This window comes from Trachurus japonicus, chromosome 12, assembly GCF_045865225.1.
Source record: "Trachurus japonicus isolate A0001 chromosome 12, Traja_1.0".
NCBI lineage: Eukaryota > Metazoa > Chordata > Actinopteri > Carangiformes > Carangidae > Trachurus > Trachurus japonicus.
In genome coordinates, this window is record NC_140918.1 from 18,331,145 (window position 1) to 18,344,448 (window position 13,304).

Sequence of the window (13,304 nt, forward strand, 5' to 3'; positions counted from 1 at the left end):
AATCTTACAGCTCAGACACGTTCTTACATGCATTGATAGATTTCATTGTGGTGCTCTTGCAACACAACACAAGCCCATAGTGTCAACATGACTCGTTTGACTAGCAGAACCTCTCACCTTCAGTGGTGAGTAACACACTGATTTTTTTTTTTTTTTTTTTTTTTTTTACATATTAACGCGGGGTATCAAAAGCCCATGAAAACATAAAATGATACTGTGGAACTTAGGGAGCTTTGTAAAGTGTGAGATGCATTATGGGAAATGTAGGAACCAGGAGCTTGGTCCATTTTAGGGAATAAAAATGTGGCTATCCCAACCTCTATATTTCCCACTCAGCTTTATGGGAATGCAATACTAAATTCCTGCCCCCCTTTAAGCAATAAAACATTCCCTAGCTACTTTATTATACATACAATGTAATTTGATCCATCATAAGACTTTAACCACCAACTCTACCATGACAAAGCTGTTAATGGCTTTCTTGATTCAAAACGAATGCACAACACACCTTCTTTCTTAACCTTAAACTTCTTTATTTCTGTGTCAGGGTAGACACTAGCAAAGTAACCAACATTAAATCGTGCATAGGCTAACGTAATATAGATGTTCTTGGAAAGATTACTGAATGTTCCCATGAGGTCTTGAGGCCAAGGGGCTCAAATGCTAAAAAAGTAGCCTATTAGAGGGGAAGGTGAAAACGCCTTGTTGGAAAGTGAATTAAAACATCTCAAAGAGCCTGCAAACATTGACAAGGAGACAGAAAATGATACAGAACAACTACAAAGAGGCTTAAATGTCTATAAAGAGACACAAAACGACAACTAAGACTCAAAACCACATCAAAGAGACACAAAACAACTACAAAGTGAAGTAGGTCAACCACACTTGGCATAAGAAAGTACAAAGAGACTCAAAAGAGATTGTGCCCATTGTCTCATAGCAATGGGCTATATGACATTTAGTTGCATGAAAACCTACAACCAGTTAGCCTTTCATAATTTAGATTCTGGTCAAAACACACACGCTGTGGTGAAGTAACGTAAAGTTATGCCTGTAAAGGAGTGCGAATGTTTGCGACTATACTAATTTGTACTTTTCTAGCTGTGTGTTAGTGTGGTTTTGTGGGAAACACCCCTTTAAACCAGAACATGAATGGACCACAATGGAGAACACAAGAGGGCTCGCTCGCCGCGGTCACGAGAGCACTGGGACAGTGACGTCACTTTCCTAAACCGGGCTGCAGCAGTTGAGTTGAGTCCCGGAGCGAGAGACAGGCGAGAGTCCGTGAGCAGCTCAACTTTTAATGTATGCGAGCCGAGCCGAGCCGGGTCAGTGTGGAGCTGTGCGGACGCACCGTTTTCTTCTCCTTCATGCATCCTCCTGCTCGACTTTAGTCCGACGACGGTTGGCTGTTTTCTCACCGGTTCGGTTGCTAAGCTGCTTTTGCCACTAAAAAAAGCGGTTTGAGTGTCCGTTTCTTTTATGTGTCCAGCCTTCCTGCGACTCCAACACATAACAGGGTAAGTGAGTCCAGTTATTTCATATCATGTAAGATGTCGCTGCTCGAAATAATTGCTGTTCATATTTCTAACAGAAGCTTTATAACTTGAGCTGTGTTAACTCCCGCTGGTAAATTAGACAAGTAGCTAGCCTACTGTGCAGATACGAGGCTCAATCTGATATTCAAGTGTTTTGTGTACAACGGTGCACGTCTCGCGCCTTTGATACTTTTTTGTGCTGAACGAGTTGTAGCTTCTCCCGTGGTGTATTCACGTACCCGTGCACCACTTCCATTGTTGGGGGAGCTGTAAGAAATGAAAATATGCACAGGTAACTACTTGAGGAACTCTAGGCTTCTGTTTCCCATTATGAGTCCATTACCAGACTCACTTCGTGCTTCAGTAGAAATCTTGACAGCGGATTCAGGAGTAAAGTGTCCTGCTTTACAGCCGCACGTCAGACTGCACATTCCTATGATACTTCTCTACTATGATGTATCCAAATGAGATGCTCATGTATTGATTGGGGTTTTGAATTTGCATACTTTGTCAGTGATGGACTGCTGTTATAGTTTACAGTAAATCTGAATGAATGTGGTAGGTAAATGTGTATGGTTTTGAATGTTGGCAAAGGAGCCCAGACATGGTTGTCCTTGGTGCACTCACTCACTGCACAAAAACAGCTCCTCAACAGAAGTGACAGGATCTGGCCACAAAAACTCAATGTGCCCTTTATGAATGCAAACATTTAAAAAACAAAAAGATTTCTTCAGGACCTTACTATTAAAAAAAAAGTCAGTCTCTAACACAAGCTGACACAGTGGACCCTGGACATAACAATAATGGAGTAAGTAGCCCAGTTTGGGCTGGAACACTCCAGGATATTTTGGGGTGCTAGTCATCAACAAGGTAATTGAAAAACTGGAAATACGCTTGAGGCGAACAAAAACAGTCGCCAGACATCCACAAGGATTTTGCAGTGATTTGAAACATCCCAGTGGGAAACAATACAAAACAGATACCACTTCTAGCAACAGGTTTGAATTAGAATTGCATGTGGTAATGCCAAGTCAGTTACACAAACTATGTAGTTTTTAAACTTTATTTTAAGAGTAGTAGGTGCCCAACAGTCATATTTGTTACAGTGTTGTGATCAAACCCCCTATGAAACTAGTTTTTAAGTCAGGGCAATGTTGACAGTACAGTACTACCTCCAACAATCCCCTGCTTCACACTGCACATTTACACCTCATCTTAACTGTAGCTGGTGTGGGTACAGTGTCACAAAATACTTCCTAAGTCAGGTAGTTGAGCCTTTTCAGACAGACTAAATCACATTTGTAAAGGCAGCAAACATCACTGAGGCTGAGTTTAAACATCTGTGTTGCCTTTTTTCCCCCCATCCACAGCCTTGACTGAGTGACTGAGTGAGTGACTGCATGGACCGGACTGAACATGAAGAGCCTCAAAGCCAAGTTTAGAAAAACTGATGTAAGTATTGTAACATGTGCTCATGTAAAGTGTGTGCACATGCAACCATGTGTGCTTGGTGTATGTCAGCATGACTGAGTCAGTGTCTGTGCATGTATGGTTTGAGCAGTTGCAGATGATTTATGGTTGAGTTTCTCAACCTTGAGGTCACCAGCACGGCGGCACCCAGTGGCTCGTTGATGTTTTGTTATTTGTTTAAGAAAAAATAAATAGTTTAGAAAAATAAAATAAATAGATTTCGATGATAAGGTCTGTGTAATCAATTCAGAGCTCCCTCTATGCTCTTGTAAACAGAAAGAAAAGCATGGCATGTTCAGTTTCACATGACAACTTTTCAGCTCTAATTGTGGGTGTCATGAGAATTTGAGGACCCTGAAAGCGGGGTCACGATGTTAAAAAATCATGATTTGTGGTGTTGGCGATATGACACAGACTTTTATACAGAAATGCAGCACAGAAACCGCACGATTCTCATGTTGAGCCACTTTGGAAGGTTTTTTTTTTCTCTATTACTCCAACAAAGACCACAAGTACATTCAGATACTTCGACTCTGCACTGTTCCAGATGAGGATTTGATCCTGCTGACTGTGAATCACTCTTTAGGGAGGAATTTCTCCATATTGGTTCAGTCATTTATTCAGTCACAGTCTAAGATCCTTTACACTCACAGGAAGTGAGGCGTCTCCACAGCATCTGACTCATCTGTTGTCACGGTGACCGTAATGACACAGAGTCAAATGCCAGACAGGAAAAGTCTGGAGGGCTGCTGGATGAATGGGATCGGTTTTAGTGGATAGAGGGAGTGTCACAAATAGTTAAGTTGGGCTATGGAGTGAGGAAATTAGACACTAGGTTTATGTAGGCAGTTTCCATAAGATTAGGAGTGTGTGGCAGGGCAGGATGATGAGCTCGGGTTAAATGGCATGCTTTGTTGAAAGAGACTGTCCCGCACAGGAAGAATTAGGTGGAGCACATCCATGACTTTACTCAATTATAGTCACAACGTACTGCAGGGTATGGGTTATTGTGCACAGAGCAGGACTCAAGTGAGAGCAGAGCAAATCAAAGACTTGAAGAACATTTATAGATCTTCGAAGCATAAATATCTGTCTATTTATGGAAAACCTGTAAAACTGGCATTTTTCCTGTTGCCTAATTTAACCGCCTGCAATTTTGCATGGCCTATGCCCTGATATTAGTAAATGATTGCAAATTCAGTCAGCTATGTGGGGGAGCACAATAGTGTCCATTGTTCTGGAAAATATTGGGTCCAGGATTGAGCTGCAAGGTCACAGTTAGTTCCCCCCTCAGAGAGTAAAATGGACGGTGGCGGTCTCACCTTTTGCCATGTGCTTTCCAGTCAAAACCTGTGTCGTTACAGTACGAGTTGAAAATAGTTGGATGCTTTGGAAGTGAAATGCTAGTCCTCACTAAAATAGCGAGTTGTAGGCGGTTTGAGAGAGAAGAAAGAGAAGATCAGTGGATGTGAATGTTGCTTAGAAACACGACCGAGGCCATTTGCAGTCATCCATGCCTTTGCAGACCTCACACCCACATGCATTGTCGCAGTTTGAGCACTTGAATATCTCATACCATATCTTTTAATTGTAATGAATCTGTTTTTACATCAATATGGTACTGTACATTGTGCTGCAAACTGTACATGTATTTCACATTTCATGCCAAGCCCTGCCCCATCACCCGAGTCAATACTACACCCTCTGTGCATGTATGTCAAGCCTGACATATTGATTCTGTGCTATAATGAGAAAACAATGTCCTTCTGTCCTGCTGCTTTCTGGAAAACTGCATCTGGCCAACTATATTTTGAGGTTACAGATAAAAATCATTTTCCTCTGAGCTGTTTTGTGAAATACAGAGTTACAGACCAGTATCCCTTCTTTCATGTGCACATTCATTTCGTATGTGGGTAAAACAGTGCCACTTTTATACTGCACACTTAGTGATTATAATTAATGGTCGTGATTAAGGTATGCAAAGAAAAAAAAAAGTCTCACACACAAGCCAGGATGTTTGTCCTTTGAGCCAATAGTCATTCCATGGCTTTTTATAGAAACCCTGAACAACCGTAATAGAAAGAAAATATCTCTTTGGTTCTATTTTGGGCTGTGTGTGTCAGTGACAGATTACACAGGAATGTTCCCCCCAAAACCAGCCCTACACTTTATAACAAAATAACAGAAACTTAATGCCCTCGTAAAGAGTTTTTTTTTTTTATGAAGTCAAGACATTTCAAGATAATGTGTAATGGAATATGTGTTATAGTGTCAAATCTTTACTTAACACCTCACTTTGAGGTTTGTCCCGCAGCGCAGTGCAGCCAGAGCTTTACTTAAACATGTCCAACAACAATGAAGCCTTAATAAAGTGGACATATAAAAATGTGACTGAAGGAGAGAACAGGATGTGTTTTTTTCTGTAAAATGATATACTGCTTCTTGCTCCAACACGTAAAAATCTCTGTAATTACCTCAAACGATCCCATCAATTTAACCTTAAACCTCAATTATATCATTCAGACATTTTACATAACATGCAAACACATCATTACACTGATTCATTTTACCTGTTTAATGCTGCCTGGCCCATGCAGGGGTCAGTGTAACAAGCTTTGTTTTAAATTCCATTTCACATCATGAATTTTCCAAACATGAGAAATATTTCATGCTGAACAGCAGGGGTTGCATAACGATTTATGCACAAGACATCTTCCGTTTGATGTAGTGCTGCAGACATAAGTTATATCTTGGGGTTTGAATATTAAACTGAGGGAGGAAGAGGGATGAAAACAGTCTCAACCTCAGATACACACGAGTCCATGCACTTTACTTATGAGTGAGTCTTTTCTTACCATACTGTGGCATTATGTTGCCCTGTTTGGAGAAATATTTTATCTCAAAGAATTAGGGCCAGAGTCCATTTGAAGTTTTTCTGTCATGGTCAAGGTGCCAGAATTATTGATTAGGCTGCTGTGCCTGATAGTGCCAGCCACAGAACTAGAACTAATACCTGATACTGATAGATGTGAAGGTCAGGTTGTGTGTTGGTTATAAATGTGATTATCTAAGACCACACGTCCAAACGGGAAAAGATATTAATTGCACAACAACATGTATACGTAATGGTTCATGTAATGCTTGTGCTTTAATGGATGATGTAGGCAAGTCTTCAATCAATACGCTCTGAAATAAAGCTAAAGTCTGTTAATGCTGGCGCTTAAAGCTGTGCTTGAATCGCCCAACAGGTCTGACCCTTCATTAAGTCAACATCGAACTACAATTGCCTAATTCGAATTTGATGTCATCCACTCAGTAACACACCCTTATTTCAACATTGGATTCAGAGAATGGTTACAATGTTTTGAAAATGACCTAGCGGCATATTTGTTGGAAAATATGTTGGGCCATAGAAATACTGTAGCATGAAAACTATGTAAAACTGTACAGCCGTGCAGGCTCTGCAGGATGTGTCACCAGGTTAAGTAGCTTGGCTTTCTCAAATGCTGCCCTGTGAATACACTGTAAGGCTAAGTAGTGTAGAAACGCCGCCTACACTGAGGGTGCCTGCGCGTTTCCAACCTCAGTATGAAACAGCGTTAATGCTGCACAAAAGATGGACTGAGAAACGCAGCAGAATGTGTGATTTTTCTCACAGATTACACAGCGGCGATAATAACAGTATTTTTTTTCTGCACTAGGATCATAATGGCCGTGTTGTGAGCTGACATTTTCCACAATAAATTTCCACCTGAATTCTGCTCTCTGCAGTGCTTAAGAGGGAGAAACGCCGGTTTGCTTTTTCCAAAACTCACAAAGCAGGTGTGTAGATATGCAAGGTCAAAGTGAACCGGAGGAATTTTTCTAAGTGTGTGCGTGTGTGTCCACCACTTATGTGAGTGTTCTGACATATTTGCAAGTCTGTCTGCTAGACTCTGTGTCTGTGTTTGAATGCTGCCTCTGCCTGAATATGTCTTTGCAGTGCATCACTGGCATTTTTGGGATTCGTTTGTGGATCATTTCAGCTAAGCCCATTTGGCCAAACAGTTGGTATAATGAGGGAGTTTCTATGTGTGTTTGTGTGTGTGTGAGAGCCGTGTTGAAGACAAGCAGACGGTGTAATCTGGTTTCTGGGAATGGGTTTGGCAAAAAGCCACAGAGAGACTTACAGGCATTTTGCTTCAGCCATGTCTGAACAGTCAGCTGTCAGAAATGAGTTCACTGTGACCTGCGCTAGCGATATTGATGAACAGTGTTGCAGTTGTGCATGTTTGATTATTGCATCTTAATTCACAGCTTAACATTTATCTGTAGGAATTGAAAATGAAAGATTCACATCAAACAGCAGTGCACCACTGTTGTGTGAATAATATAGTGGAAATATTGGTGAGAATGGTTTTCTTTTTTTTTCTCCATTTTTGCCAATCCGACTTTTTGGACACAAACAACTGAGGTGGATACAAAGGCATTGTCAAATAAGGTAGAATGGAAATGATAATGTATTTTGTCTGTCAGTTGATCAATAAGTGGTTCTGGGTGTTATGGAGTTGGGAGCTTGATTGTAGAGATTGTTATTGAAATACAGTATGTGGGCCCAACAGCACTATCTGTATCCATTTATGTCAGACTTAGTTGATATTAGGCTTATTAAACTTAGTTCAGTGTTACTATGGCTTGGTATTGTTAGACAGTAGCATGTTTCCTACTGATACCAAAATGATACTTTTCTCGACACTGTATGTTTTCCTGCTAATCCTTGTTTTCATGCTTTAGACCTCAAATATGAACTACTGTGCACACACAAGCATCTGTGCTACAGCTTTGCCTTAAAATACAAAACACTGCCGTTTTTATTGTGGGTTTCTTGAAATAAACGTAATGTTTGAACCCTTGTGTAATTAGAGAAATTTTAATTAACTGCTGTAGAGCGCGGCGACCCTCTGAGACTACATTAACAAGTGAGTCCCTGCTGTTTGAACGGAGCTGCTCTAAATTAGTTAATTTGCTTAGACTATTATCTTACTCTCAGCCCTTTACTACCATCCCCCAAGCACATTACTGCGCTGTTGTACACACACATGCACTGTGTACACACATACTTACACATACCCAGTCTGTCTTTGTTATTGTCAGTGTATTCTATTGTTGACAGTGGGTCTAGTATTAAACCCTCTCTCAGCCCAACTACTGGAACACTACTTAGACCTGCTCCCCCAGCTGCTAGACTAAGCGGGATTACTCAAGGCTTTCACATACACACTCACAGTTTCACATCCATGTCAGTATCTAGCATATGAGCAGACACACACACACCCACTCCCCTTATCATCCACTCTCTGTGTCTAATTGATGTGTGGATTATGCCGTCTGCTCTCACTACACAGCTGTTTCATGGCTTCAGTTCATCCAGGCTACGTGACACTGGAGAATAAACTGTACATTTACTATATTTTTTGACACCTATAGAACCTGAATGTAGCTGTGTACTATGGGAAGAATGGGGCTCTGCTTGTCAGGAGATATTAAATGTATTTGCTGCAGCAGCACTGTACAGAAAATCACATGCTGATCATCTGAAAACATTTCTAAAAATGCTTTGTGCACAGTTTGGTTGACATGGCTTCTTAGTACATCAAGGAATATACTGTATAGCCATTAGAGGAAAATGTTACACCCACTGTTTCCATAAAAGTTGAAAAATAGTACAGCCACAACATAAAAAATCATTATGTAGTAACCTAATAATGTAGCAGTCCTTCAGTTATAGGTTTCTTTTAAACTGAACCACAGCCTGAAGTATCTCCACTTGGCTCTGTTTGATTTGGCCCAGATTGACTTGGTTTGGCGTGGAATGGTTTGTTCTGGCTGGGTGTAGTGAAAGGGTATTAGTACTGGGAGCGACAGTAAAACCTCAGGGACAGCCTGGCATTAATCTGGTAGAAAGGAGGTGGAGGAAGGGTGTATGCCCGACCCATCTACTATATGTATGTGTTGTCTCTTGTCAGCAGGAGACAGATCAGGAGTTCATGGGACAAGACTATCACCCTGTTCACACTTACTCCACACAGCAAATTGAGATTGTATCTGGGCCCAGCTGAGAGAAAACACAGTCCAGAATCAATATTGATATAAAATCACATATGGCAAATCAGAGAAATAAAAATAAAGGTGATTAACACTGCTCATCAGTTTGATTCAATCATGATTGTCAGGAGGACAAGCTATCCTACAGTACAACCAATCATCAAGTCAAGCTTGGGTTGATCACCCAACGGGATGAACAGAGTTAAGAGCTGACACAGTTAGATGATTAACTGATCAGTTGTTTGATAGAAAAAAAAAGATCTAAAGCTTTTTGGCAAAAGGTTGATTTTCACCTGTCATACTAGAAAAAAAAGAAGTGTTGTAACAATCTGTTACTGATTTCATTTTGTTAGGTTGGGTGTAACACAAACTGATGTGATGTAATGAGGTGAATTCAGTGTTTAGTCTCAGTAGCCTTGGGGCATTACATGACTCTCTGGTTGATGCTCCTTGATGCTGCTTCGTGAATACTTTCAAAGGTATTAAAGCAGTCCTCGTCATACTTGTTTCAGTCTTTACTAAGCCCTATCAGTTAAAGCAGAAATAAGTGATATATTTGTGTTAATATAAGTCTTAAATAGTTATATCTTCCGACAGCAATCACTTACATAGAGTGTTTGGACTGAAACACGGGTCTGTCAGTCACTCTGCTCTGCTCTGAGCCCAGGAGAAAACATTTATCGTATCCTACAGTTTTTATCCAATGAGGAGAGAGAACGGCATGCAGGGCTGTGTGTGCAGCCAAGGAACGCCGTGAATGTGGTGACGTAGCGACGAGGACTGTTATGGTGCGTTCAAGGAAACTCGTATTTTTCCGACCGTGAAGTGGTACCAGTTCGATCTGGTACGAGTTCACCGGTCGGAAGTTACGAGTGGCCGTTATAGTGACTTTCACCGGTAAAACAGGTCGGAAAAACACGAGTGGGTTGCCTGAAACGCTACAAAGTTGTAAGTTGTGACTTGAAGCTGTAATTTACGATTTCAAAAGCCTGCCTGGAACGCAGCATTAGCGAAAACGACCGGACCACTTACTTCTGCTTTAAAGGTGTACAGAAACGGCTGTTTGTCCCGTTTGTCGCGCCGAGTTGTCCCGAGCTGCAACACGAGTTTACCCGAGTAAGGAAAATGAATTTGATTGGTCGTTATCGAGCGGGCGGGATATTCAAAGTTTGGGGCGAGCCCGAGCTCCGTGTGTGTGTGCGTGTCTCAGACGTTTGAATGACGGATGACGGATCCAATATCAGTGGCTAGTGAATCGTGTGCAGGCTGACGTATAATCCGTGCGCCTGCATTATCCAATACGAAAAAAAAAAACTACACTAAAATACACACTTTCATCACGGATTTACTCAAAAATAGAATTTTGCACAAAGTTTGGGCTACATCGTCTGATAGATGAGTTATTACACTAATTTTATGACCCAGAGTGGGCTCAAATTCAATTTTCTTTTCTGTACACCTTTAAGCAAATTAGAGTAAATGCCATTCAGCTAAATGTTATTTTATGTCTCCTTTGAGAAACTGTCTAATAACCTTATGAAGAGTACCTTTTCTGTACTGGTCTTCTTGCTTAAAGTACTGTAGGTTATGCAAATGTCCAGTCCGCCTATGCTGCTGAATTAGTGTCCATAGTTAGTTAGCTGTTGATTATATCACTGTATTTACGATCCCTAAGTTTCAACCTTGATTACACCACATGGCCTCCTCCAAGAATGTTAAAAATTACAGACTTCAAATACTTTGAATTAATCCAAGTCAAGGCAAGAGGAAAATGCCTTAAGGCCTGTTTAAACATGGATCCAATTAAAGCAGGAACTGCCCATGGGATCTCTTTATTCCTTATCGCCTGTGTACATGAACTACAGACATAGAGCCAGGAAACCTGCTTGTCAGCAAATACATGAAGCACTGAGCATGGTAAAGGGAGGCGGGTGTGACCTTTGTGTCTGTACATGTGTTTGCATGCTCATTTATGCATGGGTGCGTGTTTGTCAGAGGCTTACATGCTGTCTGCTGTGGGTGTGAGGACGCTGATGATGATGCAAGGTACTTATCTGCTGCTCTGTGTGTATGGTTACGCATATGTTCATGAGAATTTGTTTTTGTGGAGGCACGACTCACTCCACTGACACGTCTTTTGACACGGTTCATGTGTAGATGAAGTCATGGTGTTAGATGCAACTAATCACTGATAATGATGGCGGCACCAGAAAGATAGACAGGAGCAGATATGGTGGATGAGGGGAGTTCAGCTGAGAGCTTAAAGAAAGGGGGGAGGAGTTGTGAAGAATGATGAAAGACGAGAGACACAGATGAAGAAGTAATAAGGAACAAGAAGTGGATAAAGGAAGACATGATTAAAAGACTAAGATAAAGGAGGAGAGATTGGGGACGATGGAGAAGAAAGAGAGCCAGAGAGAAACCCTACTTGAGAAAGAAGGGCAGTCAGGCTCCCCACCCCCCCGGTCCGACTCAGAGGGTTTGTTTAGTTTGGCTTGCTCCGAACAACTGGAACAATATTCATGCTAGGAGATGGATAGAGGAAGGGTTAGACTCAGTTCACCTGAAAAAACTATGAGAACTTAACTTCATGAGAGACTTCTGGCATTGCACGTTGATTTGCTGCTTACTTCCGAGAACTGTTTTCACTCGCAAACGTTTGCGAGGTGTGTTTTTAGTTCCATCTAATGATTTAAGTGATGGAAGAGACAGTTTAATGATTCAAGTCTAAGCTGAATGGCCAGATGAACTGTTTCCCTTTTCAGGTTTTGTTGCACAAAATTGTATCCATTGTGTTCAGCACAACGGTGAAAGAGTCTGTGTTACCTACGGTTTTACTCTGTCCTGACTCTTTGCACACTAATTGATGTCTGTACTCAAATGTGTGTGTGTGTGTGTGTGTGTGTGTGTGTGTGTGTGTGTGTGTGTGTGAGCATGTTTGAACTGCCTGCACTATCCCATCTGAAGTGAGCGATACAGTATATTTTGCCCTACTCCACTGACTTTATGAGCAGCCCTTCAGCGTAATGAGGCTGGTTGCTTTCCAAGTCCAACAGTGTTTATTTATAGGGCAGGAAAGGCTATTTGTGTCAGGAGGAAGTGTTGCATGAGGGCTGGTTTTTACTGGTGGTCCTCTTTCACCCATAAATGTCCCACGTTGGACTTCTGCACCAGTTGTCTGTTTTTGAATCAGAAAATAAGAACTTTTCAATGTAATTAGGTTTGGGAGTTTCATCAGTCGTTCTAAAAACAACCTCTGAATTCACTAATATTTCACAAATTTCAAATCTAGTTTCTTCTTGTGACTGAGCTATGAGAGTCATAGTGACCTCGTAGTATTCCTGTAACTACACACATTGTTTGTGAGAGGAGCACAAGAAAAACACTAAAAGAAGAGGCAATTAGAGGGGTCAAAGGGATATGTTTTGAGTTTTTCAAGGGTCGACTCTGAAGTCAAGTGAAGCGAAGGGAGGCTGATGGATGACGTGATGACAACTTGGTGTTTTTCTCAAGTTTTAGTGTTGATGCCTTTTCAACAGTGGAAGGGTTGAGTTACCTTTAAAACAATATTAAGATCATATCATATCTTTAATATATCACCTAAGAAAAAGAAATACTCTCATTACGTTCCATAATTTACCTCTGTTTAAAAGCTTTTAGGACAGAACAGTCCACTGCAATCCCAAGAAAATTGAAAGGAAATACTAAATGACTGTCAGTAATAAACACAAATAGAGGAAGGCCAAAAATCATGTGAAAATAAGGTCTTCAAGGCGCCACGTCATCATGAACAGATGATGATGATGCATGTCTCATCTTAGTTATATTTACATGCTGACTGAAACTTGGTTCCTTTGAGGATTTCTCAGCAGTGCATCCAGGGCACAAATATTCTGTTTGGCAGTCTGGGACGTTGGCAAAGTTGGTGCAAAGAAGCTCCCTTGGCAGACATTTGTTGTTAGTAGTGGTGCCATTCAGCATTGTTCTCATTAGCGTCTGTGAAGCAACTCCACTGATTTTACACATCAGAGTATGTTTACAGGTCTCAGGCTCAGGGAGTACTGGTGCTGCAGATGTGAAAGAATTTGCATATAAACTCTTTTGTCGCTCCACAGAGAGAGAGTGACAGATGGTCTGATAAACTGCCACAAGTGATGTGTGTGAGGAAAAAATGAAAAAAGAAAGTGAGCAGTTTAGGAGGATAGGAGGAGT

General features: G+C 41.1%; 1 protein-coding gene across 1 annotated transcript in view; it reads left to right on the forward strand.

The window, feature by feature from the left end:
• Positions 1 to 1,244: 1,244 nt before the first annotated feature.
• Positions 1,245 to 13,304, forward strand: part of rai14 (retinoic acid induced 14) — a 37,520-nt gene continuing 25,460 nt past the window's right edge. The window contains exons 1-2 of the mRNA XM_085793696.1: positions 1,245 to 1,520; positions 2,909 to 2,990. Of these exons, the coding sequence (XP_085649822.1) occupies positions 2,955 to 2,990 (36 nt within the window). The 5' untranslated portion in view covers positions 1,245 to 1,520; positions 2,909 to 2,954. The remainder of the gene's footprint in view (positions 1,521 to 2,908; positions 2,991 to 13,304) is intronic.